This window comes from Citrus clementina, unplaced genomic scaffold (assembly GCF_000493195.1).
Source record: "Citrus clementina cultivar Clemenules unplaced genomic scaffold, Citrus_clementina_v1.0 scaffold_1, whole genome shotgun sequence".
Lineage (NCBI taxonomy): Eukaryota > Viridiplantae > Streptophyta > Magnoliopsida > Sapindales > Rutaceae > Citrus > Citrus x clementina.
This window is the reverse complement of record NW_006263303.1, coordinates 5251388-5276751: the sequence shown is the minus strand read 5'-3', so window position 1 is coordinate 5276751 and position 25364 is coordinate 5251388. Positions and strand designations below refer to the sequence as shown.

General features: G+C 33.6%; 3 protein-coding genes across 3 annotated transcripts; all 3 read left to right on the top strand.

Moving 5' to 3' along the window:
* Window positions 1–5571: 5571 nt before the first annotated feature.
* LOC18055652 lies at window positions 5572–8410 on the top strand. Its single transcript, XM_006450994.2, has 4 exons — window positions 5572–6772; window positions 6882–7106; window positions 7230–7321; window positions 7479–8410. The coding sequence occupies exons 1-4, from the start codon at window positions 5672–5674 to the stop codon at window positions 8188–8190; spliced, it is 2130 nt and encodes a 709-aa protein (XP_006451057.1). The 5' UTR covers window positions 5572–5671; the 3' UTR covers window positions 8191–8410.
* A 1725-nt stretch (window positions 8411–10135) lies between these two features.
* Window positions 10136–13740, top strand: LOC18055651 (ABC transporter F family member 4). Its single transcript, XM_006450993.2, has 3 exons — window positions 10136–10953; window positions 12502–12754; window positions 13212–13740. Exons 1-3 carry the CDS (start codon window positions 10636–10638, stop codon window positions 13589–13591), a joined length of 951 nt encoding a protein of 316 aa, XP_006451056.1. The 5' UTR covers window positions 10136–10635; the 3' UTR covers window positions 13592–13740.
* Window positions 13741–17448: 3708 nt separating this feature from the next.
* LOC18055650 (omega-hydroxypalmitate O-feruloyl transferase) lies at window positions 17449–19276 on the top strand. Its single transcript, XM_006450992.2, has one exon. The coding sequence runs from the start codon at window positions 17595–17597 to the stop codon at window positions 18996–18998; it is 1404 nt and encodes a 467-aa protein (XP_006451055.1). The 5' UTR covers window positions 17449–17594; the 3' UTR covers window positions 18999–19276.
* The last annotated feature ends 6088 nt before the right edge of the window (window positions 19277–25364 follow it).

The following is a 25364-nucleotide window of genomic DNA, read 5'->3' as shown; positions in this document are numbered from 1 at the left end:
TGCAACTATGGTTTTTTTACTTATTTGGATTAAGAAATTAGAATTCAGAGTTAGAATCATCAACCACGTTTACAAAATAGAGGTGGGAATTAAAATGGGAATCATGGAGAATGAGAGATTGGTTCTCAGAGGGTGGAAATTATTCTCCCATTCCTTAGACAAATTATTTTGCCCCCATTAAAATTATAATATTCTAAAAATGTCCTTATTTAAAGTGAAAAATATAAATAGAAAAAAAAAAAAAAGCAAATCCCTAAAAGCCTAAATTCAGTAGCATTGAAGCTCCTAATTGAACGCCATCACAACTAATTCAAAATAGATGTTATTGTTGTTGTTAATGATGAAGATTCTGATTTTTTTTTCATGGAACATATTATCATTATTATTATTATTCTAAAAAGTATTATAATTAATTAATATATTAACAATGTAAATAATAGTATTATGTTAATAATAATAATAATAATAAAAATAAAAAATAATAATTACGACAATAGTAAATTAAGGACATTTTGGCACTTTGCAATTACTTAACTCATTTCAATTTTAATTCTAAAATACAGTAAACACATCAATGAGAATAGAGTCCATTCCGATTCTGATTCTTATAACTTAGGTAAACAATTTATTTTAATTCAAATTCTTTGTTTTGATTTCAGTTCATTTCAATTCTTACTTGGCAAGAGCTTTTTATTCTGTATGTTTGTATGTGGTCTGTGGCTGAAGATTGTGCTTATAAGCAATCAAAACTAATGATTTGGCATACTACAATTGTCACCGTTTAGTTTGATGCGTAAGTGACTCAAGACTCAAGTAAGATGATTGTTTCGTAGATAATAATGATAGACATTTTTGTATTCTCCAATTCCGATTGAGCACTACGAACCACTTTTGTTCCGTGCACTTAAACAAATCTAATCATAGTAAAGATAGCACGGCACGGCACGGCACGACACGACCCATCAAATCAAAGTTCATTAGGGCCCACGGGCCAATACGGCACAACCCACCAAGTGAATGGGTTGTGCCGTGTCCAAACTTTTTTTTAGGTCCAGCACGAGCCCACGCATGTTGTGCTCAAAAAAGGCCCAACAACTTTTTTTTTTCTTTTTTTAAAGCTCACATGCCTAACATGCTTTTTCAAACACATTAGCCCATGCACTTATAACAACAACAACAATAATTATTATAATTTTTATTAAGGGAACAATTAACATTTCATTATTAATTTATCACAATTTCACAATTATATATTTAATTTCACAATAACCAATTATAATACAACAATACATAATTTTAATTTCTTAAATTATAACAATGATTAATACAAATCTAAGTGGCCAAAATATAAAAATATTCAAACAAATTATTCAAATTTCATTTATTCATTTAATAAATTATAAACATAAAACAATTATAATATTTTTCTAAACTAAGACTTAAATTAATTTTTAAAAACCTATGCTAATAAAATATATTAAAAAATTTAATTTCAAAATATTTGTAAAATTATAACATTTCATGTTTATTTTTTATTAAAAAATTTTACTTTGATATACTTTAACCCACATGTTATTGATGACCCACGGGCCGCGTGCTAGCCCACCAATAAAGTGTGCTTATTACATATTTTTTCACGTGCTTAAAATTCTAAGTTCGGCCTAGCCCACGTGCGTGTCGTACCGTGCCATATGCCACCCGGCCCATTGGCTGTCTTTTAAGTTATACTGTCATTGCCGACAACAAAACTGCCAATATAGATGCTTGCTGGATTAACTTGCTTATTATTATGTCAGACTCAATGGCACTTCCGTAAACAGGCAGTTAGCACCTAACCTATACAGCAAACGGATTTCGTATACTCGAAGAAATGTATACTCCAGCTGCTTTGTTCTGGAATGGCCTGCGCTCCAAGTGCGTGCATTAAGCAAGAAGGGAGCGAGTTGTCTTTCGGGATTCCTAACTGAGGATTGAAACTTACAAAAAAAAAAATGACATTGAAAAATGTAAATAATATAATTGCTAGTAGCAAGGTTTTTCTTTTCCCAAATTTTACATCCTCAATGATTTGTAATAAATGAATCCGAAACTTATGAAAAATTGTTAACATATATTTCTTATTGCCTCACATGATCACATCATTTGAGAATATTTTAAAAAATAATGAAAAAAATAGATAGGCATAGGCAGTATAGCATTATTATTTGTTTCAATTAGTATTGAACAAGGCACGACCGAGTAATGTTTAAATAATTTTATTTAGAAATAATGATATCTAATTCTCTTAAATTATTTCATCAACTCTCAGTTTTCAATTTATTTTATTACTTTACAGAATTTTCTTTATTAAAAAATATTATTTTTTATTTTATTTTTTGTTCCCTCTCTCTAGCATCACCATCACCTGCACTATTTATTTTCATCAACAACAAGTTCATCATTACCACCACCTCCTGTCTTCTTTGCCATCAACCATCACCTCCACCAATAGATGATGAGTTTCAATGTTGAGTTTTTGTTAAATTTTATGAATAACTGTTGAGTTTTATCATTATTGACAATATTGATTTAGATTTTGTTTAACATTAATTAAGATTTAATTAGAAGTTAATATTCGACTTAAATTGTGAATCAATTAAAAGAGAATTAGAGAGATGTGGAAAATAATATATTGAGAGCATAAGAGATTTTTTAGTAATGATAATTCTGAAATAAATAATATTAATTGAAAAGTGAAGACAAATGAGATAAGACGAGGAGATTAAATATTACCGCTCTTTATTTAGTTAATCACATAAATTAGAATGATAGTAGAGATGTGAGATTGAAAAATTGATTTGGCCTAGTAGAGATGTGAGATTGAAAAATTGATTTGGCCCTAGCTTAAGATTTTAAGATGGAGAATAAGTTATTCAATAATCGAGTTTGATGAGAGATCATTTGGGAGTATCATTAAAATCACAGAAAGGAATAGATTCAGAAGTTTCTCCCTTCTGGTTGACGTATCCTGTGCAGCTTGGTTGGGACAAAAATTATTAGAGGCTGTCCGTGGGGATTCCATAAACTTCTTTTTCCAGAATCTACTGGGGTTCTTCTTATCAGGTATGGATATAAGTGTAAAAACAAAAGAGGGTAATCCATTAGCATTTCCAGAAATGGTGGTGTAAAAGGATTGTACAAAATTATTTTCCTTAACATTAAGAGTTTTGAAGTTCGAACGGTAGAGAAAAATGATGGCAAAGGCTTTGAAGAAAATGGTATTTTGGTTGGGTGCAGATAATTGAAGATCTAGGGAAGATAGAAAATGGGAGGAGCTTAGGAAGAAATACAGTAGAAGGACAAAATCTGAATCCTACTCTCATTGTGTTGAGTTTGGGAAATCGAATGGAGCTGTAGTTTGTAGAAGGTATATTATCTACGATGAATGGAAAGTGATCCAACAAGGGCTTGTGGATACATTTGGGCACTCTTTCGATCAGAAACTATTCCACAATGAAAAAGTAACTTTTTTCTGTCGAAACACAAATGGAAGTAACCGTGTGGGTAATATATGCATTTGCAGATTGAAGGGCAATGTTATCATGGTGTTACAAGGATGGTTTCCATCAAGGGCAATGTTATCATGGTGTTACGAGGATGGTTTCCATCAATCAAAAGCAGAAAAGAATGGCTGACTAGTGAGGGTGGATGGGATGACTTTTGAGGGTGGATGAATGAGTGTCACTAACTACATTTATAAGTATTTCCTCATTTGTATAGATTAATCCTCCCAACGCTGATGCTTGTCCCGGGTCAAACCCCGAAACCGCGTGAAACGATGTCGTTTCGGCACTATTTATTTTTTGTTTTTATTCGCTATGAAATGACGATGTTTAGGGTTTAGAATAATAAATGGCAAAGCAAAAGCCCTTTCCTTCATCGACCGAAAGCATCCACAAAACCCATTGCCCTTTCCTTCATCGACATCGACATTTGCATTCTCCTCGTTTCACCGGACAACCCCCTTTGACTAGACAACCGCAACCCAACCACAACCCAACTGCAATCTTCCATGTAAATCAGAAACGGTTCACAGCAAATTAGAACAAAGAACAAAGAAAAAAATTAAATCAGAAACACAACTCAGCTGCAATCTTCCTGATGTATCCTAACCAAAACAACTTTGTTCACAGCAAATCAGAACAAAGAAAAAAAAAATTCAAGCAGAAACAGTGTCGTTAAGAGAACGAAGAGGAAGAATCAGCTGGGTGAAACAAAGAAAAAGAAGAAGACTACCATTTGCAAACCAAAAGGATTTCATTGAAAGCAAATAAGAACAAATAAAAAAAAAATTAAAGCAGAAACGTCGTTGTTTCATAGCACTTGAAAACAAAAAAAAAAGTAAGAGCCGAAACGGCGTCGTTTCACGCGGTTTCGGGATTTGACCCGGGGTAAACATTATTTTCCTAATCCTTTATAAAAATGTGTATTAAATCTGTAATGGTCAAGGATCTCTATTCCTTAGAATGGATTTGGAATTTTAATTTGAGTGAGAAATTTGAAAGATACAGATTTCAAGAGCATACGTCCCTTGTGGCTTTGATGGATTCTTTTTCCTTTGTAGAGAGTAAAGATGATGAGAGACTCTAGAATTTTTTTTTGTTAATACTGATATACTACCCAATTTTTTAGATGTTCAAACCATTACTCTCACACATTGTAATTATAATTGAAAGGATTCTCTTACTTAGGTTATTCTTTTCTTAGTAGGTAGAAAATAATTCTAACAGTGATTTTAATAAATTTGGGACGGTCTGCAAAGCAAATGTTATAACATTAAATAAGTTCTTCGTTTCCTTCAAAAAAAAAAAAAAAGATTTTGCTTTTGTCCCTATAATGAGCGGATTTGGTGTGTTCTCTTCTTATAAATGCTGGTACTATCTAATACGATTTCAGTAAATCCTTCACGTAGTGATGATGTAATTAGTTATCCATCCTTAAATTAGATATTTGCAGAGATTTTCTCCTGAACTTGAATATGATCTAAATAATCAATAATGAGGTTGAAATTTAAAAAAAAATCAAAAACCATAGGATGGAGATCTTCGGCCCATCCTAACTCATATTAAATTTTGGATTGTGAACTTAAATTCTTATTAGACCATCTCAATTTTTTTTTTTTCTGTAAATTATGAGGTATCTGTAAAGATTCGAGGGCCCCTCCACTCGAATATGATCTAAATAATTTGATAAACAAATTGGAATGAAAAATAATAATAATTCAATGAGATAGAGACCTTAACCAATCCAACTCAACCCAACTCAACCCGCGATCAACTCTATATACACCATGACCAAATTGGAAGAAATTAACTGGGACACGTGCTGTGATATGAACGGACTTTCAAAATCTTTGCCCATTCCCTCAGTGACTTTAACTCCTCTGCCATCACTTTGAAACGTAACGGTGCCGTTCAAGTAATCAAATCTGAGTCATTTGGTCCTAGATCCTAGACTGCTAGTCGTTACATTCATAGGGGCCCACCGGAATTCAAACAAAAGAAAAATAAGCGGGTATTTGAATTTGAAATCTAATAACGGCCAAATCAACCACGGGTCGAATTCTTCTTTACCCTCTGCCTCAACATTCTCTGTCATTCATCTCTCTCACTTTCACAAACACAAACACACAATGGCTTCGCCCACTCAAGGGATCCTTCTAAAACTCCTCCAATCTATGAACTCAACGACCCGCGTCACCGGCGACCACCGCTCCGCTCTCCTCCAAGTCATCGGCATAGTCCCCGGACTCGCCGGTTCTGATCTCTGGCCCAACCACGGCTTCTACGTCCAACTCTCCGACTCCCTCAACTCCACTTACGTCTCCTTATCAGAGCGCGACACCGAACTCATCCTTACCAACCGCCTTCAGCTCGGGCAGTTCGTTTACGTTGACCGCTTCGAGTTTGACTCACCCGTCCCTCGTGTATGCGGCATCCGTCCAATCGCTGGTCGCCACGCTTTCTGTGGGACCCCCGAGCCGCTCATAGCCCGCATCTCGGCTTCGAAACGAGAGTTTGTTATTCAGCCGGTGTCTGACTCGGAGTATTCCGTCGATCCAATCGCCGTTTACTTGTCCAACAAGAAATCAGAAGACATTCCTAAAAAAGAAAATACTGATTTTTCGAAAATTGATGCTAAAATTGAAAAAACTAAAACAAGACAAGCTCTTGCGCCTAGAGATAATGTGAATAATATCCCAAATTCAGATGAATCCAAGGCGGTTTTGGATAAGCCACCGCAGAGATTCTCATCTCCGGCGGGGGCCAAACGGTCGGCATCCGCTAGCAAGAAGAACATGGCGTTCGTCGAACGAGACCCGTCTCCTGCAGGGAAAGCGAAGAGGTCGGCGTCTCCGGTGCCATCAAAATGCGTGGTGCCGAGCCTGGCGGCGGCTAAAGAGGAGAACAGGAAATCAGCGAGGGAGCCAGCGATTATTGTACCGTCGAGGTACAGGCAGCCATCACCGAACGCGAGGAGACAGGCGTCCCCGAATCCGCGGAGGGCTTCGCTTTCGCCTGGGAGGAGATTGTCTGGAGTGAAGCTGTCGCCGATGGTGGCGGATTCATCTGGCAAGAAGAAGATGTCTTCGGGGGTTTCGAAGCATTCGGAGGGAAAAAGTGGAAGAAAGAGCTGGGATGAATCGCCCAATGCCATGGGTTCAGGGGAGCAGAAGGAAAAGGCTGGCGTCAAGAGCAACAAGCCAGATCTGCAAGCCATTTTGCGGACTCAGGTCATTTTTATTTTTTATTAAGCTAAAATGTATCCCATCGATTAGATGTTAAGAAGTTGTGTGTTTGATATGTATTTGTAAAATTTCTCACTTTCGCCGGGTGCTACAGGCTGCTATTGCAAGACGTCTAAGCGATGTGAGTGGTCGAAAAAGTGTCAGCGATGATTCTTCTTCCTCGAGCAAGAAGGTATCAAAACCTAGTTCACCTGAAAGCAGTTTGGCCCAGGAGAAGCAAAATTATGGAGCTCTGGGAATAACTGTTCATGAAAAGAAATGGACTGATGGCAGCGTTCCACTGGATGCTGTCTCCACTGACCTGGCAAAGCTTGGCAAGGTAAAGATGTTGAACAAGCTAGCAAATCAATTTTATAGTCTAGGATCAGAATCAAATTGATTGTTTGAGTGAACAGATACCTGAAATAGTTAGTTATATCTGTTGACTGAACGAATATTGCAGGAGGCTATGCAAAGAAAAGTTGTTGCTGCTACAGCTGCAGCTGAAGCATTAGCGGAGGCCATTGCTACTGAGTCCATTGTAAGGAGTTTAAGGTAAGGGTTTTCCCCAATCTCAGTGCCCATTTCACTATATCCTCTATCTGAGCATAATTGATTTGATTTTCAGTTAATTTGTGGATCAATTTGTTGTGTCGCTCAAACATTTTAGTTGAGACAAGGAAAATAACTTTACATTGTTCAATTATTTCAGCAAGTTTTCAGAGCTCTCTTTGACATCCAAGGTTGGGAATCCTTTACCAACCATTGTTAGATTTTTCTCAATCTACAAGGAAGTTACGAAATATACAGAAATTGCTGAATCTGTTGCGACAAATCACGATTCCGACGTACCTAGTGATAATATTTCCACAGAGCAGTCTAAATCCGTTTCTCTATGGGTTGAAGCCGCATTGGCTACTGATTTAGAGATTGTCTCTCTTCTGACCAGCCAGAGCGATGAGCCTCCATCAACTTTGCAGAAAAGTTTGTCCAAACGGCAATCTCTTAATGCCCCATCTGCCAAAAACCAATTAAAATATAGTGCATCGCCAGCATCCAGTTATAATTTTGAGACATGGACAAGGGGTCATGGAATGAAAGAGACGGTGCAGCTTGCTGTGAATTTGCAGTCTGAAATGCAAATGTGGTTTGTGAAGTTTGTGGAGGAGTTGCTGGATGCTGGCTTCAGAGCTTTTGGTGAGTCATCTGGCAACGGCAGTTTCAATTTACCTCTAGACTGTGGCTCCATTTCAGCAGTTTTATCCCAACTGAAGCGAGTGAATGATTGGTTAGACCACGAAGTTTCAAGCAGAGATGAGCCACGCGTTGCAAAGATTGAACAGTTGAAGAGAAAAATTTATGGTTTTGTTATACAGCATGTGGGAACTACTTATGACAATGCTGCGTCTGCTGCTTCATCTTGATTACCTGTTACTTATCCGTTGAAAGTTCACTACCTCTTTGAATTTGCAAATGATCCTCATCACCACTTTAATACTTTGCTCGACTAATTGGTAAATTGTTATAACTGTGTCTTCCAATTTAGTTTTGTGGCCGTGATAAGAAGTTTCAAGCTCTTGTAACTTTACTCTTCTTCCTGGTTTCAGTGTTATTAGATATTCATAATGTAATAATTGTTTTCAGAAAACAGAAATCACTTGAAATGTTTTGTGATTATTCAAGATTTGTTATTTGATGAAAAAGTAGCGTCTCTTCTAATTTGGTCTAAGGATTCATGTCTGTGCATCTTGTCCCAAGCTCCAAAGGCTTTCAATCAAAAGACCGCAAGCAGGGCAGCTATAAAAGAGCCTGTCCAATATGGTGGTTTTGCTATTTAACAACAGGCCCATAATGAAAAGAGGTTAAAAAAGAGAAAACAACAAAAACAACATGGGGAAAAAAAAACTCAAGTTGATGTCAAATATGACATTATTAATTTAAGAGGCCAGTTATATTAGAACTGTGGAGCAATGATAATAGCCGTATGATTATAAAAATAAATATTAAATTTACATTTATTGTTATGATCTGACGGTTATCTTTAGTGCTCCATAATAAAGTAATTCAATTGTAACCATTGCCTTAATTTAATTATATGAAATACTATATCTACCCTATTTCTTAGTTTTCAATTGCATACGATCACGTTTAGCCATTTCAATTCGCTCATCTTTCGTATTTAACAAAGCCTTAATCATTTGTGTGCTCTATTTTTTTTATTCTTTAGACCTAAATTATAGCAGACGATTGACCTTTATGCTGAATTATTAGCCTAATTGAGATTCCAATCAACATTTTACATTGCATTCTGTACTAAACTATCTATATTTTGTACACACCAAAGACAAGATTCATAAAGCATATGCATATCTTATCAATTCAACGGTTACATATTTTAATAATTTGACATTTTTATATTAAGAAATGGTAGCACTCGTGCTTTTATTGTCAATAGCTTATTGAGCATTTAATTATTTTAATTAGCATTGAGAGCTATATGGCTATCTAGAAAGTTGACCTATCCTAAATTTCTAAATCTGTAAAAGAATATATTCAAAAGTATTTTTAAAAACAAAATATTAAACAAAAAAAGGGTGGAAAGTTAATGGGCATTATTTATACAAGCTCTTATATCAAACCCACTCAAACTAATGTGTCAAATTTATATTTTTGTACAATAATGATATGGGCACAAAAAATAGTAAATTATCACTAAAAGACAAAAAAAATTAACTACATGATAAAAAATTATTATAGAATAAGATTTTTTTTAATCTTTTATTTCTTTTGTACTAGATTTTATTTTATTTTTGATACATCTATCATTATTCTATCAACATCACATGTTTTATATTATTTGTTTATTCATTCAAAAATATTTTTAAAAAGGTGCTAATAACGCATATAAGAAGATGTAAAACTTTTATAAGCGGGCATTTTTAGGGCCTAAGTCTTAAAAATATAAATATAGGTTTTTTTTTTAATATGATATTGTTATAGGTCAAAAAGCAATAAATCATGAAAATATAATTCAAGCTATTTATTTAATTATTAATATTTTTTCCTTGATGAAAAGGAGAGATGGGCTAAAACCTCCGATGTTAAATAGCCCAACAACAGACCGATGTTGCCCATTAAGAATTAATGCCAACTCGCCATGTATCACGCACTGACGCACTAGTATAAAATCAGTGGACCCGAAACACACCTGCATGCCAGCCACGTGTCTCTTGATCGTTGAGCTTATCCACCTTACATATTTGTACCTATCCATACACAGACTCACCAGAAAACATCACACCTAAGATGGGGACCACCAAAAATAAAACCTCATCATCAAAAAATCCAACGGCTCACCTTCACTTCCTCAGCAGCACACTGTCACATATCCCCCTCTCTGTTTTGTGGAATGCCCTAAAAATAAAAGAGCACCATCATCATCTTGCGCTTATGTTCTCTGCTAATAGATAAAACAAGGGGGAAATAAAGAGAGAGAGAGAGAGAGAAACAAATACTAAACCGAAAGCCAAATTAAAGCCTTTGGGGTGCCAACGTGCGTTGCCCCAAAGCCCCATTAACCATCGCCACTGACTCTCTCAAATAAAACGAGAGACAAGAAATAAGAAATATACAAGCAATACACATTTAATCTCTATTAAGTTTTAAATCTTTTCATTTTCTTCAATCGAATAGAAACGCATTCATCGGACGTCGTTTTGTATATTTGTTCATTGAAAAGAATAATTTCAATAACCAGATCGTTTGTTTTTGTCTTATTAACCCTATCGTCTGTTTCTGTGTATTTGTAAAAACTCTCTCTCAGAGGATTTAAATTTCCAGTTTTGCCCCCTCTATAGAAAGTTTCGATAATGGTGGGAGGCAGAAAGGACGAATCTTTGGTGATAAACAGCACGAACGTATTTGCGGCGCTAGGGAGTTTCAAGAAGAAGAAGAAATCGACGCAGAAAGAGTCAGGTTCATCGAAGAGCAAAGCCAAAACTGACGAGAAGGAGAAACAGAAGGAGGTTTTCTGGGCCCCGACGCCGCTCACCGTTAAATCATGGGCTGACGTGGATGACGAGGACGATGACGATTACTATGCTACTACCGCGCCGCCTCAATCCGTTTGGGCCGCTGCGGAATCCGACGACAAGAAAGAGACCCAGGAACAGGAGCCTGCTGTTGAGGTTCCAATTCTTTACTTTATTCCTTATTTTAATTCATGTGTCTTTTTTCAAGTTGGTTTTTATTTGATGCATAGTTTGTTGCTTTTCTTGATGGTAATGTAATGGACAAGATGCTGATTGAGTGACTTGTGTGGATATTCCAGTGAAGAAAGCGATCTTACACGAATGAATATGATATAATTAGTGTTTCGTTATATTTAATTCTGAGAATTTGTTTTTCTTAATGACTGAATGATTATGCGGGATGTAGATATGTAGATGTTTGCCCACCGATGCCGAGGATATCTTGTAGAGACTGTGGGGCATAGATATTCGGAATATGAGTGATGTACATTGGTTGTGTTTTTTAACATTTTTCAGAAGATAAAGCTCTTGTTATTGAGTGTGTTATATTATATCCATTTGCCGAGAGTTATGGAATTTGAACAGTTTTTTGGATTCTAGCATTCGATTTATTTTAAATTTTTGTATGTTTTTGTTTCTGTTTGATTATTTAGTTATATGAAAATATAATTTGATCCTTTGAAGTTTATGCATGTAATTGAGTTCTATGTTAAGTATCACAAACTACTTGTTTTGGCTTACATGCCTTAAATCATGCATTGATGTTATTTTCTTTATTTTTCTGCTAGTTAACCTGGTATTTCTAGTTATGTATTTGTCTTTGCTTTATACTTTTCTATTAAAAGATTTGCTGTTTTTTTGTTACAATAAATTAAATGATATTTAGGACGTTGTCATATCATCTCTAGTATGTGTCAATGTAACGAGCTTTGATGGAGGTTGTGAAAAGAGGAGATGTGATGTGGTTGACTGATTTGGTTTTAACCAAACCTAGGATCCACGTCTACTGTTTTGCTGCTCCACGATTAGGCAATTGTTTCTGCATCAACATAAAGTATGGATTGCCTTTGTGATAGTGGTTAGTGGATAGTGGATCTGCAGAGCTTAAACATTTGCTTTGATGTGGCTTGATAACCCATCGTTGCATTAGTTGTACATACAAATTAAAAATTCTCCTATGGATGCTTTTCATAGGTCAGATGGTAGCCTCTAGTTACTTGGACATTAGCTGCACTTCATTCATATTGTTGACCGTTGCATAGGGTACATGATGGGCCACAATTAAGTTACCGTGGTTTCCAAAAAACCTGAATGTTTTTATCGACTTATCTTTATGTCTAAGTGCATTTATGGTTATGTTTAAGCAGTTTTGCTGAAAATAGTGATTAACTTGGTTGGAAATATTGTCAAATAATATGGCAACAAGAAAACGTAATAAGTACACAATTAAAGTGGAATTAATTATTCTCATATTTTATTCAACCCTTATCCGGGTGGATCATGATGCTCAAAATGTTACTATATCTATGATATTGGAATATTTTCTAGGAAAATGCTTGTTATTTCTACTTTGGAATGAAAAATGCTCGGGTATCTAATGGTACTATTATGTTTATATGGCTGTTCTAAATTTCAAAAGTGCTTTGTAATTTGGGTTATCTGGTAATATTAGATGGTCTTATATTTATTCCATTCGGATTCCAGGAAAGTGACAGTGAGGAAGAAGGTCTTGATGAAGTTGATGAGGATGTTGAGGAAGAACATGACAATGAACCTGAAAAACCAGTAGAAGTGGAGCAGCCAATAGTTAAAAACCCTCCTGAAGCTCCTTCAGTACAAAAAGATTCAGAAAGGCAGCTTTCAAAGAAGGAATTGAAGAAAAAGGGTCTTGAAGAACTTGATGCCCTTCTTGCTGAGATGGGATTGAATAAGGAGAGTGGCCAAGATGGATCCCATGGTAATTTCATATCAATCATTAGCCTCTGATGTTTAATAATTGATGTGTGTGTGTGTCTGTGCATGTTTCTGTATTGAATATGTATGTGTGTGTCAAGTCCTCATCCTTCAATGTTATTACTTTCAGTTTATTTGTTATTTGTATCTGATAAAGTTTATTTGTGAACTCTGTTCAATCTTAAATCTTTGTAATATGCCTCTTTCTGAGGGGCAAATTCTTTTATTATAGATTGTCAATTGCTGGGTGTAGCTTTATCCTTGAACATATGAGTCAATTTTCACATATGAAGCAAATTTAGGTAAATATGTCAATAGATTATGAGGGGAAAGGTAGTATTTATTTATTTGGCTATTTTAAAAATTAAACACCAGTGTGTAATTTTTCAGGTCGGTTGCTGTTTCTATCCATTTGTCACGTAGTAGCTTCACTAACTAGGAATGCTGTTTCCAATTTTCAGGTGTTGTGCAAGAGAAGAAAGGAGAAGATAACGGGGTTGTTGAAAAGAAGGAGAATGCCTCTGGGGAGAGCAAAAGCACAAAAAAGAAGAAAAAGAAGGATAAACTATCAAAGGAGGCAAAAGAACCATCTCACAACCAGCCTGATAGCACCAATGCTGGAGATGTGACAGATGAAACCGCAGAGGCAGAGAAGGCAGCAGGTACATCTGTTGATGTGAAAGAGCGGCTTAAGAAAGTGGCTTCTAAGAAGAAGAAGTCAAGTAAAGAGATGGATGCTGCTGCCCGAGCTGCTGCAAGTGAGGCTGCTGCCAGGAATGCAAGGCTTGCCGCTGCAAAGAAGAAAGAGAAAAATCACTACAATCAGCAGCCAGTGCGGTAAGCTGGCAACCTTCTTTGCTGTAGCTTTCTTTTTGCGATAACATGTGCCTTCTTTTTTTCATCTTATCAAAATGAAAAATAAACATCAGAGTTTGGTTTTGTGGAGGTGACTTATTCAACAGATTATCAGAGGGAAAAAGTTGTTTCTTACTTGGGTCTTATACCATTTCTTCTTTCTGCTGGATGGTATTGTGCATTTGCTCAATGTTGTGTGGAGCTGTAAATCACATGTTAGTTTAGGCTTATCTGTGCTTGGTGTTGAGATCGCGTCGTGCTTGATTATTAAAGATCGGTCCAACATGACCACTCGGTGGCCCAGCACAGTCCTGTCTTGCTGAGCTTCGGCCTTCACTTTTCGAACTTTTTAAGTTTTTATTTTTTAATGGAACTTTTCTGAATTTTTAATGAGTATTTTTATTGTCCATAGGATTCGTGGGTGAAGAATCCACCCTAATTTCTTATGAATATAATCTAATCAATTTGGTTAAAAAAAATTCTGTGTTTGGTAAATTTTTTTTGAAATCACTTTTACTAAAATTACTCTATCCTCCAGCAAATTTTTAAAAGAAGGGAAGGAATAGTTTTACAAAATATAATTTTGAGTATCACCTTTATATTTAATACAATTCATAAATATTCATATATATTATAAAAATTGAAAATTATCCTTATTAATTAAAAAATAAAATTATTACTTTTAAAGAGATTATTGTTTTCGTCAATTGTATTGAAGTAACAAAATAAAAAAATAAAATTAATAATATAAAATATTTATTTTAGATATCAATTATTTTATGCATGCAATAAGAAAATATTTTATGTTCATGTTTATAAATGTTTAAATAAATTTTATTCAATATTATGTCTAATTTTTCATTTATATTTTTACAGTAGTTTAACATTAAATTTTATCAAATGCTTAACTGATGTTCTTCACATTTAATTATTTCTATAATACAGTTAAAAACAGTTATTTTAAGAAGTACAGTGTTACCAAACTGGCCCTTAATCCATTTGCAAGTGATTTTTAAACTTGTTATAACATCAGAATTTTGCATGGACTAATGCAATGATATGTTAAAAGAATGAATATATCTTCTCGAATTGATAAATAATTTTCTGATACAAAATATAGCTAAATAGATTTATTCTTATAAGGTAAATATTCACAAATATCTAATGTTTTGTACTTTATTAAAAATATTTCATAATTTTTTTTCTTTTCTAGATTTTCACATGAAGTTTATAAAATGTTTAATTCTTTCACTTTTTCAATAACATCGTTAGAGGATTTAAGATAACATTGACAAAATAATTATTTTGCCTCTGAATATAAAAAACTATTTATTAGTCATTATTTTGAATACTTTTAAAAGGTAGTGTTATTTTGGATCAAAACTTTAAAATCTAAGTTCCCCATAACTGATTTTATATTATTATATTTTATTGAAGGAACAAACTATAGTAGTTTTATGGTTATTTGGAGTGTATTTTGAAAGACTATTATTCAATCTGGTGGTGATTTATTGTTGGTGAAGAGTTATTATTATTGTTGAAGATATGCTATTCAAGATGGTTTATATGGGTATGATGCTTATTTTGGTGATTTTATATTTAATAAACTAGTAATTTGATGAGTTTATTTATATAGTTAATTTTATATCCGTTATTACTCTCAACAGCTACAAAATTAATTTTTTTTTGTAATTTAGCTATAATTATATATAATTTTTTTTTCGTAATTATATAGGGAAGTGCTTGGACTTGAACCCATGCCCTCAAGGTTATTAAGGGCACGAGCGTACCAATGAGCTACAAGCCCATTACAATTGGTTAAAGTATTTATGTTAATAAAAAGACAAAAAAGATTTTTCGTTAACAAAGTTGAGACGGTTAAAAATAATTTTATTATTTAAATGAAGTTAGAAAAAAAAATCAACACCCTATCTTTTTATTTGTAATACACTTTTTTAACTATCGTAATCGATTTTCATTAAGTTTTTTTTTTGACTTTTTTTCTTCCTACCTCTACCTACTTTTCTCACTTATTATTTTTAGAAAGTTTTTTTTTCTTGTTTAATTTTTTTGACAAATTTTCTTGTTTGCTACATTAAACTAAACTAGTACGTTGACTATACTCGTATATCAACACAAACTGCAAAGACTGTATTAATAAAAAAAATGTTATATTGGAGATTCGTTAGAGGTATTGCTCAAATTATTTAAATGATGCATAAATCATCACAAGTTGGTAAAATATTGAAAGTCAACCATACTATTTATTCATTATATTTTAAGTAAATTACTTTATTCACTAATTTTGAGATAATATTATAATTTATGGGAAAATACCATTTTTATCCTTAAAATTTCATACAATAGCTCGTTTCATCCATACTCTTTAAATAATAACCCAAAACATCCTTCCGATAACTCACCATTAGTTTGATATCATTAACTAGTAATCACTAAGGGTAAAATAGGATTTTTTTTTATTAAAGTGATACAAATTATATTTAAATAAATTTTTTACACAATTAAATAACACTATAAAATATGCAAAATTCATTAATTTGTTTAAAATGAAATCAACAATGAAATAGTTTGATATAACCATTGAATAATTGTTATAAGTAACAAAATGTATTTAACACAACATCTTTAAATCATTGGAAGAAAAACTAAAAAATATAGCCAAATTTTATTTACTTGTAAGTATTGAATATCTTCTTAATCTTCAATCAATTTTTATTTTGAACTTTATCACCGCTATTTTTTTACCATTATTATCTTCCCAAATCATTAACACTGTCTCCCCAAGTCGACTTACAATGCAATTAGAGAGTATAGTTATACATGAAAATTGTGATTATTTTTGGTACTTAGATCTAGGGTTTTTAAGGCTTTTATGCTGCCAAAATAGAGAGAATTATAAAACAATTACTTGAAATAGAAGTTTTCATCTTTTTCAGTAGTTTATGTTTAGTGAGATTAGATAAAAATTATTTTTAGTTATATGTCAATTTTTATTTTTTTATTTTTCTATTTAATGAAAAATCTTTTTTTTTCCCTCAACGAATTACTAACAAACGGTATTTAACTAATGTTAAGTTAACAAAAGAATATTTTAGGGTGAAGGATTTTTTTCCCAATAATTTATTTCCCATTTTACAATTCACAAATCAATTATGTACGCACCACCATAGTTCATTCCCTACTTTGAAAAAACTTACTATTGATCATTCAATTTCAACTCTGATTCGATATAATGTCTGTTATTGCAAGGTCAGCTTACCACTGGGAAATTTTTGTTACTTATCTGGGTATCAAAATATCAATTACACTTTTCAGACTTTTAATGACACTGCCGATGGGTGAGTTATCCAAACGACAGGGCTTATTCGAGGCAGGTTGGGCTGCAGGTGTTTATTTATTTATTTTTTATTTTTTGCTTCTCAGGTATTTATTTTGTACTCATTGTTTTCAACTTTTAATCTGATTTTCCCATTGTTTTACAAAATGATAATTTTCGATTTTCTAATAATCCCGCATATCGAGGCAATAATTTGTTTTGTTACGCATGTGTATATATGATATCATATCATTCATGTAAATGGAAAATTTCAAATGAAGCATTAGAAATTCAGAAATTATCATTTTAAAATAAGTTTTTGACAAGATTAGTTTGGTTGGAAATTGTTTATCGGTTGCAAAAATCGAAAATATCGAGAAGAAAGTTGCTTTGGAATCACAAATTAACCCAAATACAACCAAGAAAATGGGTTACAGATACAATCTAGCTAGGTCTTGGGGACTGATCATGTCAAGTATCAGCATCAACTGCTTCAAACCAATAAATCGTCCGAATCGCTAGCCCATTTTTATGTACGGAGAGCCAGAGCATCTTCACATGTTTAATCAAATTCGATCAGTCTCCTACAAATTGCACCCTTTATGCTTCAGCATGACTCAATGACTCCCTCATCCTCATCATCAATTTACAAATGGCTCCATGCTCGTGGGTTCAAGAGCTGCAATTCCCACAACTTGAAATCCCTTTAGCCATTCATCAACTTGTTAGAATCATGCCTGCTGCTGCTATCCCTGCTGCTCCTGGCGATACCCTTTACCTCTCAAACCTCGATGACATTATCGGCGCCCGAGTTTTTACTCCAACAATTTATTTTTATCGATCATCGGAAGATGACTCTAAATCTAATAATAATAATCGACCTGTTTTTGAAATACTACGCCAAGCACTTGCCGATATCTTGGTTCCTTACTACCCTTTATCCGCAAGGCTCAGAGAGAATCATAACGGGAAGCTGGAGGTGTTTTTTGGCCCTGATCAAGGTGCTCTCATGGTCGAGGCTCGCTCTGAGACAGTGTTAGCCGAGCTTGGAGACCTTGCTGTTCCGAACCCAGCTTGGGCTCCGTTGATATACAAGTTCCCCAATGAAGAGCCTTACAAAATTCTTGACATGCCATTAGTTATTGCCCAGGTGACAGTTTTTAGCTGTGGTGGGTTTAGCCTTGGCCTGAGACTCTGTCATTGTATTTGTGACGGCTTTGGTGCCATGCAGTTTCTCAGTGCATGGGCTGCAACGGCTAAAGCTGGAAGATTGGTTGTAAATCCTCAGCCCTGTTGGGAGAGAGAATTTTTCCGGCCGCGACACCCTCCGATAATAAAGCACCCTCATATTGAGTACATGAGAATTGATGAAGGTTCAAATCTAACAATGACTTTGTGGCAAGCGAAGCCTATTCAAAAGTGTTATAGAATCAGCCGGAAGTTTCAAGCTCATTTGAAAAATTTAGCTCAACCGGATGACAACTTCCCATGTACTAGTTTTGATGCAATGGCTGCTCATATTTGGAGATCATGGGTAAGAGCAATTGATGTGCAGCCACCAAACTACAAGCTTAGGCTTACATTTTCTGTCAATGCGCGGCAGAAACTGAAGAACCCACCACTGAAAGATGGGTTTTATGGCAATGTAGTGTGTGTGGCATGTGCTATGAGCTCTGTGAATGAGCTTGTTAATGGGCAGTTCAAGTACACGACCCGTTTGGTTCGCGAAGCAAGGCTTGGTGTTTCAGAAGATTACTTAAGATCTACAGTTGATTTTGTTGAGGTTGAGAGACCCAGAAGGCTTGAATTTGGAGGAAAATTGACCATAACTCAATGGACAAGATTTTCAATTTATGAGTCTGCAGATTTTGGATGGGGCAGGCCAATCTACGCGGGTCCAATTGATTTGACACCAACACCACAGGTTTGTGTATTCTTGCCGGAGGGAGAGGCCGATCCTAATGGAAACATGGTGGTTTGCATTTGCTTGCCCGAATCTGCTACTGAAAAATTTATTGAGTTTTTATGTCTGAAGAATTCAGGCAATGAGAGTTGAGAGCAGTGGTGATAACAGATGATTACTTCGCTGCAAATATTGAAGTGATCATGATGAGATGAAAATAAAGCACAACACATATGTAGATGGATATTTGATTTTTCGGTTCGATATATTTAATTGCTTGTGTAGGCATGAACGACTGTTGACTGGTATCAAAATGTAGTCAAACAACTATTGACTTGAGCAATTTAATTGCTCTCCTAGTGTCTGACATAGAGTTTCGAAATAATGAAAATGTATGATCTTGAGGTGGACTTGGGTGCATGACAAAAATAAAAAATACCGAAAATTGAAATTAGAAAAACGTAAGGGGCGCTGGTGCAAACTTCTAATTCACAAACGCCTTCCCAACGGCGCTTAACAATCAAAAGCTGGAAAACGTCCTTCTCGTTTAATTTCGAAGTCATCCATTAGCAACTTCTTTTTCTTCAATTACCGTCACTCCCGCAATTTTATTCCTCCTCATTTCTCACAACTTCAAATACACTACTCCCGCGAAACGATGCCCGCGCTGAACTCATTTGTTTATTTAGGCTTTATTTGGGAGTGAGATACTATATTTTTTAAGTTATAATTGTTATGAAAAAAATTATAAGTATAAAATAAAAGTTAATCATTATATAATATTTAAATAATAATTTTAAAAAATTATTAAAGATATTATAGATTTTTTATCATAAAATTATAAAATCAAATCAACTTAATTTCTAAGTTACAGTAGGTAGTGTAAGAGAGATTGTAACATTTTCATTATTTTTTTTTTGGTTTGACATTCTGGAATAAAACGGCTTGCCGTTTTTGGAGAAAACAGCTAACCATTTATTTCCAGAGAGCAACTTATTTTGACATTCTGGAATAAAACGGCTCGCCGTTATTAAGAAAACAGCTAACCGTTTTCTTCCAAAGAGCATATTTTCGCATCAATTGTAAAAACGGTTAGCAAGCTTGAAATTTCAATTGTGAATGGATGTAAATTTCAAACCAAAGAGTGTCTTTGAAGAAGTATCATTTCCAATGGTTGTAATCTTTCATCTTCTTCATTAAAATAGACACATTCATTAGATTAAAACCATATTTTTTACAGGTTTTGATATATTTTTTGGAAATATAATTTTATTTTACTAGAGATTGTATTCAAGATTTGTTATATCTTGGGGGTAATTTGCCATTAAAACTCTATAGCAAACCAAGATTGATGATGGCAAATAAAACCTTAAAAGAAAGTGTGCAAACACATCTCAAATCCTAAAAAATTTTCTTTGCTCTTTGCCTCCATATTCGACATTCACCAACATATGGTGTTTACCAAGTACTTTACTGTTGTAGAACTTAAGTCACAGTTGCCTTTCCTCAATGCCAAACACAGCCTCAGTCTAAAAGATAATTTGTTTTTCTTTTTCTTTCTTTGCTTTATTTTTTTTCTTTCTCTTGCTTCTGTTTGGTTGCTGAGAAAATAACAAAGCAACGAGATCAAAATTTCTTAATGTCATTGTCTTTTCTTTTCTAACTTTTAGTTTTTAATCATCGTATATTACTATGTTTTGTGCTGGAGTTAATTTTATGTTATCTTTTCTTTGTTACATCGGGCTTGGCTAATGAGAAAATGTTGGAAAGTTAGAGAGAAAAAAATCAAAAGATTTTTTTTGTAGTTGGTTTTCCTAAGTTTTTCCGATCATTGTATTGCTTAAATTCAAAGGTGGCAATTTGGGTCACGATTCGTTTATTCGATTTAATCTAATGTAAATTATATGAGCTTGGGTTTGAAAAAATTGATTCATTTAATAAATGAGTGAATTTGATTCAATTTGCTGATTAAATGAATCGAATATGAGTTTGAGAACATTGATCCATTTATTCATTTAGAATTTGTTTAATAAATGGGCCATAAACAAATCAAATACGATCCATTTGCTTAAAATTCATTTAATTAAATTGCTTATTTATACTTAAATATGTATGAAAAAATTTTAAGTTTGAAGGCTAATATGGTAATTATAAATGATAATAAGTTTGTATTTTGTAGGATGTTAAATTTGTGGTCTATTTATATTTTATTTTGCTTAATTTTATTTAATAATTATATTTTTTATAAACGAACTCATACTCAATTCGATTCCTTATAGAATAAGCGAATTGTAAATGAATCCGGATTTGATTTGATCCATTTATTAATTCTACTAAATGAATTAAACAAATAAAACTGAATAGTCGTTTAATAAATCAATCGAATCCGAATCTGCAGAATTTTGATCTAATTCGTTTACGATTCGATTCGAATATGATTCATTTATTCATTTTTCCACCCCTACATAAATTATATTCAAAATTTTGATTTTCTATTTTTGGCTCAGTCCTTTGGGTTTTCTTGTGGTTCAAGTTTCCTTGCTTTTTCTTTGATGTGAATCTTGATTGCGTTATTTTACCAAAAGAGATGAGAAATGGCGGTGATTCTAGCATCTTTATCGATTGCTAACCAATATAGTTAGATAAGCAACAATTTAGAAGCTTGTCAAAAAGCCTTGGATCTTTGGTTAATGTAATTCTTGAAGTTTGAGTGATTCTTTGGATTCAAAATTTTGTCTTGTACTTCCTGAAATTATAATGAGATCTCTCAGTTCATTCTCATTCTAGTAGGGTCTGTTGTTTATTTTCATGAGAGAACTACTTTAAACTCCTTTTATTGTATTATCCACCTTTTGAACACAGTGTAACACAACAAAAACTTGCTGCCAAATATGAGTTTGAATAACAATAGTGTTTTAATGCAATACAATTAAAAAAAATAAAATTTTTACATTTTATTCATAGATAGATGTAACATTTATTTATTTATTCTTTGAAGTTTAAATCTTAATTAACATGCTTCTTCATGAATTTTTTAAGCTATTTGGTATACAGTTACATTAATGTTCATTTAATCTTTGAAGATCATTTGAATATTTTTTATAGGATGACTTATTGAAATTTATTCAAGACTTTTAAGTTCTACCGAACTTATTTTTCTTTTTAGTTTCAATAAAAAAAATAACTGACCGATTTTATTAGCTTGTCAATCTTGAATTTAGAATAATTACAAGATATTTCAAGCAATTGAGGAAAACAATGTATCCTCATGAAGTCAAATGATGAAAAATGAAGAGAAAAATAATTTTTAGGTATTTAAGGAAGGGTCTTCTTGTAGCAGATGTAGAGAAAATATATAATTAGTTTAAATCGTACCTTCACTGATATGTTATTATTTCCATTCAAGATGTTTAATGATTAAAGATTAAAAGTATGATGGATGAATCCATAATGAATTAATTTTTCTTTTCTTTTCAATCTCCATTTTCTTCTGCGTTTGTAATATAGTAGACATCAAAGTCTGAAAAAGGTTGTATCTAAGAGTTTTCTTTTATCTCAGAAAATAGTATTTCATTCATGAAATTTTGATGAAGTTATGTATTTGACGAATATGTCATCTGAACATCTTTGCTAAGTTTTTCATTACTAAATTATTTCCTTATTACCTCATCATTTCTGAACAAACCACTATTCTCATCACTAAGCTCACTAAATTATCTCGTTTTAAGAGGTAGCTTTCTCTTTTTCATAAGGGATATTATCAATTTACTACCAAAGTTTTACTGAAATATCATGTCAGTACCAAGGTTTGCTGAAAAGTGCATTTTACTACCAAAGTTTTTTGCGGTTATCATTTTACTACCAAAACGTTAGTGCTCAACGGAAATTATGTGAAAAGACGATTCTGCCCCTAGGAATGTAAAAGACAATTTTACCCTATGAAAAGAAAAAAACAACATAAGCAAAAGTGACAAGAAATGGCCAAGAAAATAGCCGTTAGAACCAAAAACGACTATTTTCTTGGCTTATAAAAGCTAAAATTTACAGGCTTACAAACATATTAGCAAATCATTTCATCAACACCAGCAGTCTCACAGTCATAATCAACACAGCAGCCTTATAAACACACTAGCAAACCCGTTTGAAACACCCCAGCAACCTCACTTGAATACTAACCCCATCTCAGCAGCCCTTTTTCAAACACACTAACAACCTCACTTAAACACTAACAACCCTATTTCAAAGACACCAGTGGCCTTATTTCAACCCTAACAACCCTATATCAACAACAGCCTGAGACTAAACACCTGCAATTCTGAAACACATCAGCAACCTCATAGTAAACACATGCAACCTCAGACTAAACAGCAGCAACCTCACACAAAAACTACTGAAATTTAAACACTTTCGTCATACAAAAACAACAAGAATAAGGCACAAAAAATACTTGAATTCATTGAAAACACAATATCCACCTCTATCCTATCTTCAGGGAAAACCAAACAATTTTTCACCCTTCACACATATAAATTCAAACAGAAAAATGGCCTCCAGCAGCCACACAAGCATTAGTTCTACGGGTCGAGCTAAGAAACTTGCAGAAGTAACTTGCTACCCTAAATACTGCAACTGTGAAGTACAAGCATGTGCTATGGTATCTACTACGTCAGCAAATTCTAACAAATTATTTTGGATATGCAGGTATAAAAAGTGTAATTTTTGGCAATGTGCAGTAAAAGAAAATTTAGAAATGCGTAACAACACATCTAGTTATGGCTTGAACCTAAATGAAGATGTACTGAAGATGAATGAAAGACTACGATGCATTAAAGCAAAGCTAAAATTGGTCATAACTTTTATTTATGGCCTCTTGATAGGCTTATTTATGAGAAAGTAATGTAATAGAAGTAACTTAATATGTAAGCAAAGTCAAAAGTAATCTAAAGTACTTCCATTATCAATGGTGAAAAATAAGAGTTTGTGCTTGAAATGCATATTCCCAGAACTGTTAGTTTGTGAATTCAAAAAACACCACAACATCCTAATGCACTAATAATGGTTTGTGCAATCAACAAACACCACAGCATCCTAATGCACTAATAATAGTTTGTGCAATCAACAAACACCACATCAGCCTAATGCACTAAAAAAACACCACAGTAGCCTAATGCACTAGTGACAGTTTGTGCATTTCAGATACATAATATCCTAACAATAAAACTCTGCTAACTATCTATGATCTATGAAGCTTGTGAACCTTGAGTTGGATTTGGAGATAGATTGTCAGCTTTCATATCGGCCTGCACAAATATATATGAAGTATTCACAAATATATATATATATATACTTCAGTATCTATGAAGTATTCAGAAAATTATAAAAATATCAAAAAACACCACAGTACCTCTTCTTGCTCTGCTACCCGGACCTCTACCTCTAGAAGCCATTCCTCTTCCTCTGTCACCTCCTCTTACTCTGCTACCTCGACCTCTGTTACCTCATCTTCCCCTACTATGCGTAAACCTCTCGTTTGGACTACTCACAACCTATTTAAATTGAAATATATAAATATAAAAAAAAATTATGAAAAACTACAATAAACAAAAAATTATTCCATATTCAAACCAACATTTACCATTCTTTTTCTTCTCTTCGAAGTGGTTTCTGCATTAGAACTTTCTCCCGGCCCACTGAGACCTTATTTTAAATTACATATTCAACAAATATTAATAAAGAATTAAGCTCGGTATACACAAAAATAATTAAAAAAGTAATACATTGATACCTGATTCTGAGCTCTTATTTGTCTTGCTATTGATAGCCTCAATGCGCACTTTCGGACATTGTGGTTCATCCCACCACAAAAGGAGCAGCATATATAGAATGATCTGTTTTTTTTCACTGGCTCAGTGGCTGCCCTCTTCTTTGACTTCTTCGGCCTTCCAATCTTCTTAGTAATCTCAGGTGGAGAAAGTTTTGGTCTATCACACGAGTCCCAAGTAACCTTATCCGGAATTGGCTTAAACATCACAGCATAAGTGTTCAAATATGCTTGTTTCGTGAAGTATTTTGGCAAGTACTCTTCTGTTGTGTGTCTTGCATGACTAATTGCAGCCATAGCATGAGCACAAGGGAGTCTGGATAGTTCCTAGTGACCACAGTCGCAGGACCTGCTCACCAGATCAACGATAAACCTCCTCGCTGGATAATAACTCTTGTCTTTAACCTAAGAGCAATAACACAATAATTAAAAGCATATAGGGAAAAATTTGTGAATTCATATTGTAAACAGTTCAGCTATATAAAATTTGTGAATTGTAAACAGTTCAGCAATAACTCTTTCTCTACTAGAATTTATAAATTCAGATTGTAATTTCAAGCAATTATAAATATGTGTTTTGTGAACTGTAAATATGTGTTTTACTCTAAACAGTTCAACTATATAAAAATATATTTGAAAACAAAAATATTTTAGATTTATAGCTAAAAGTGAAGATCACCAGAAGCCATTGTAGTCAT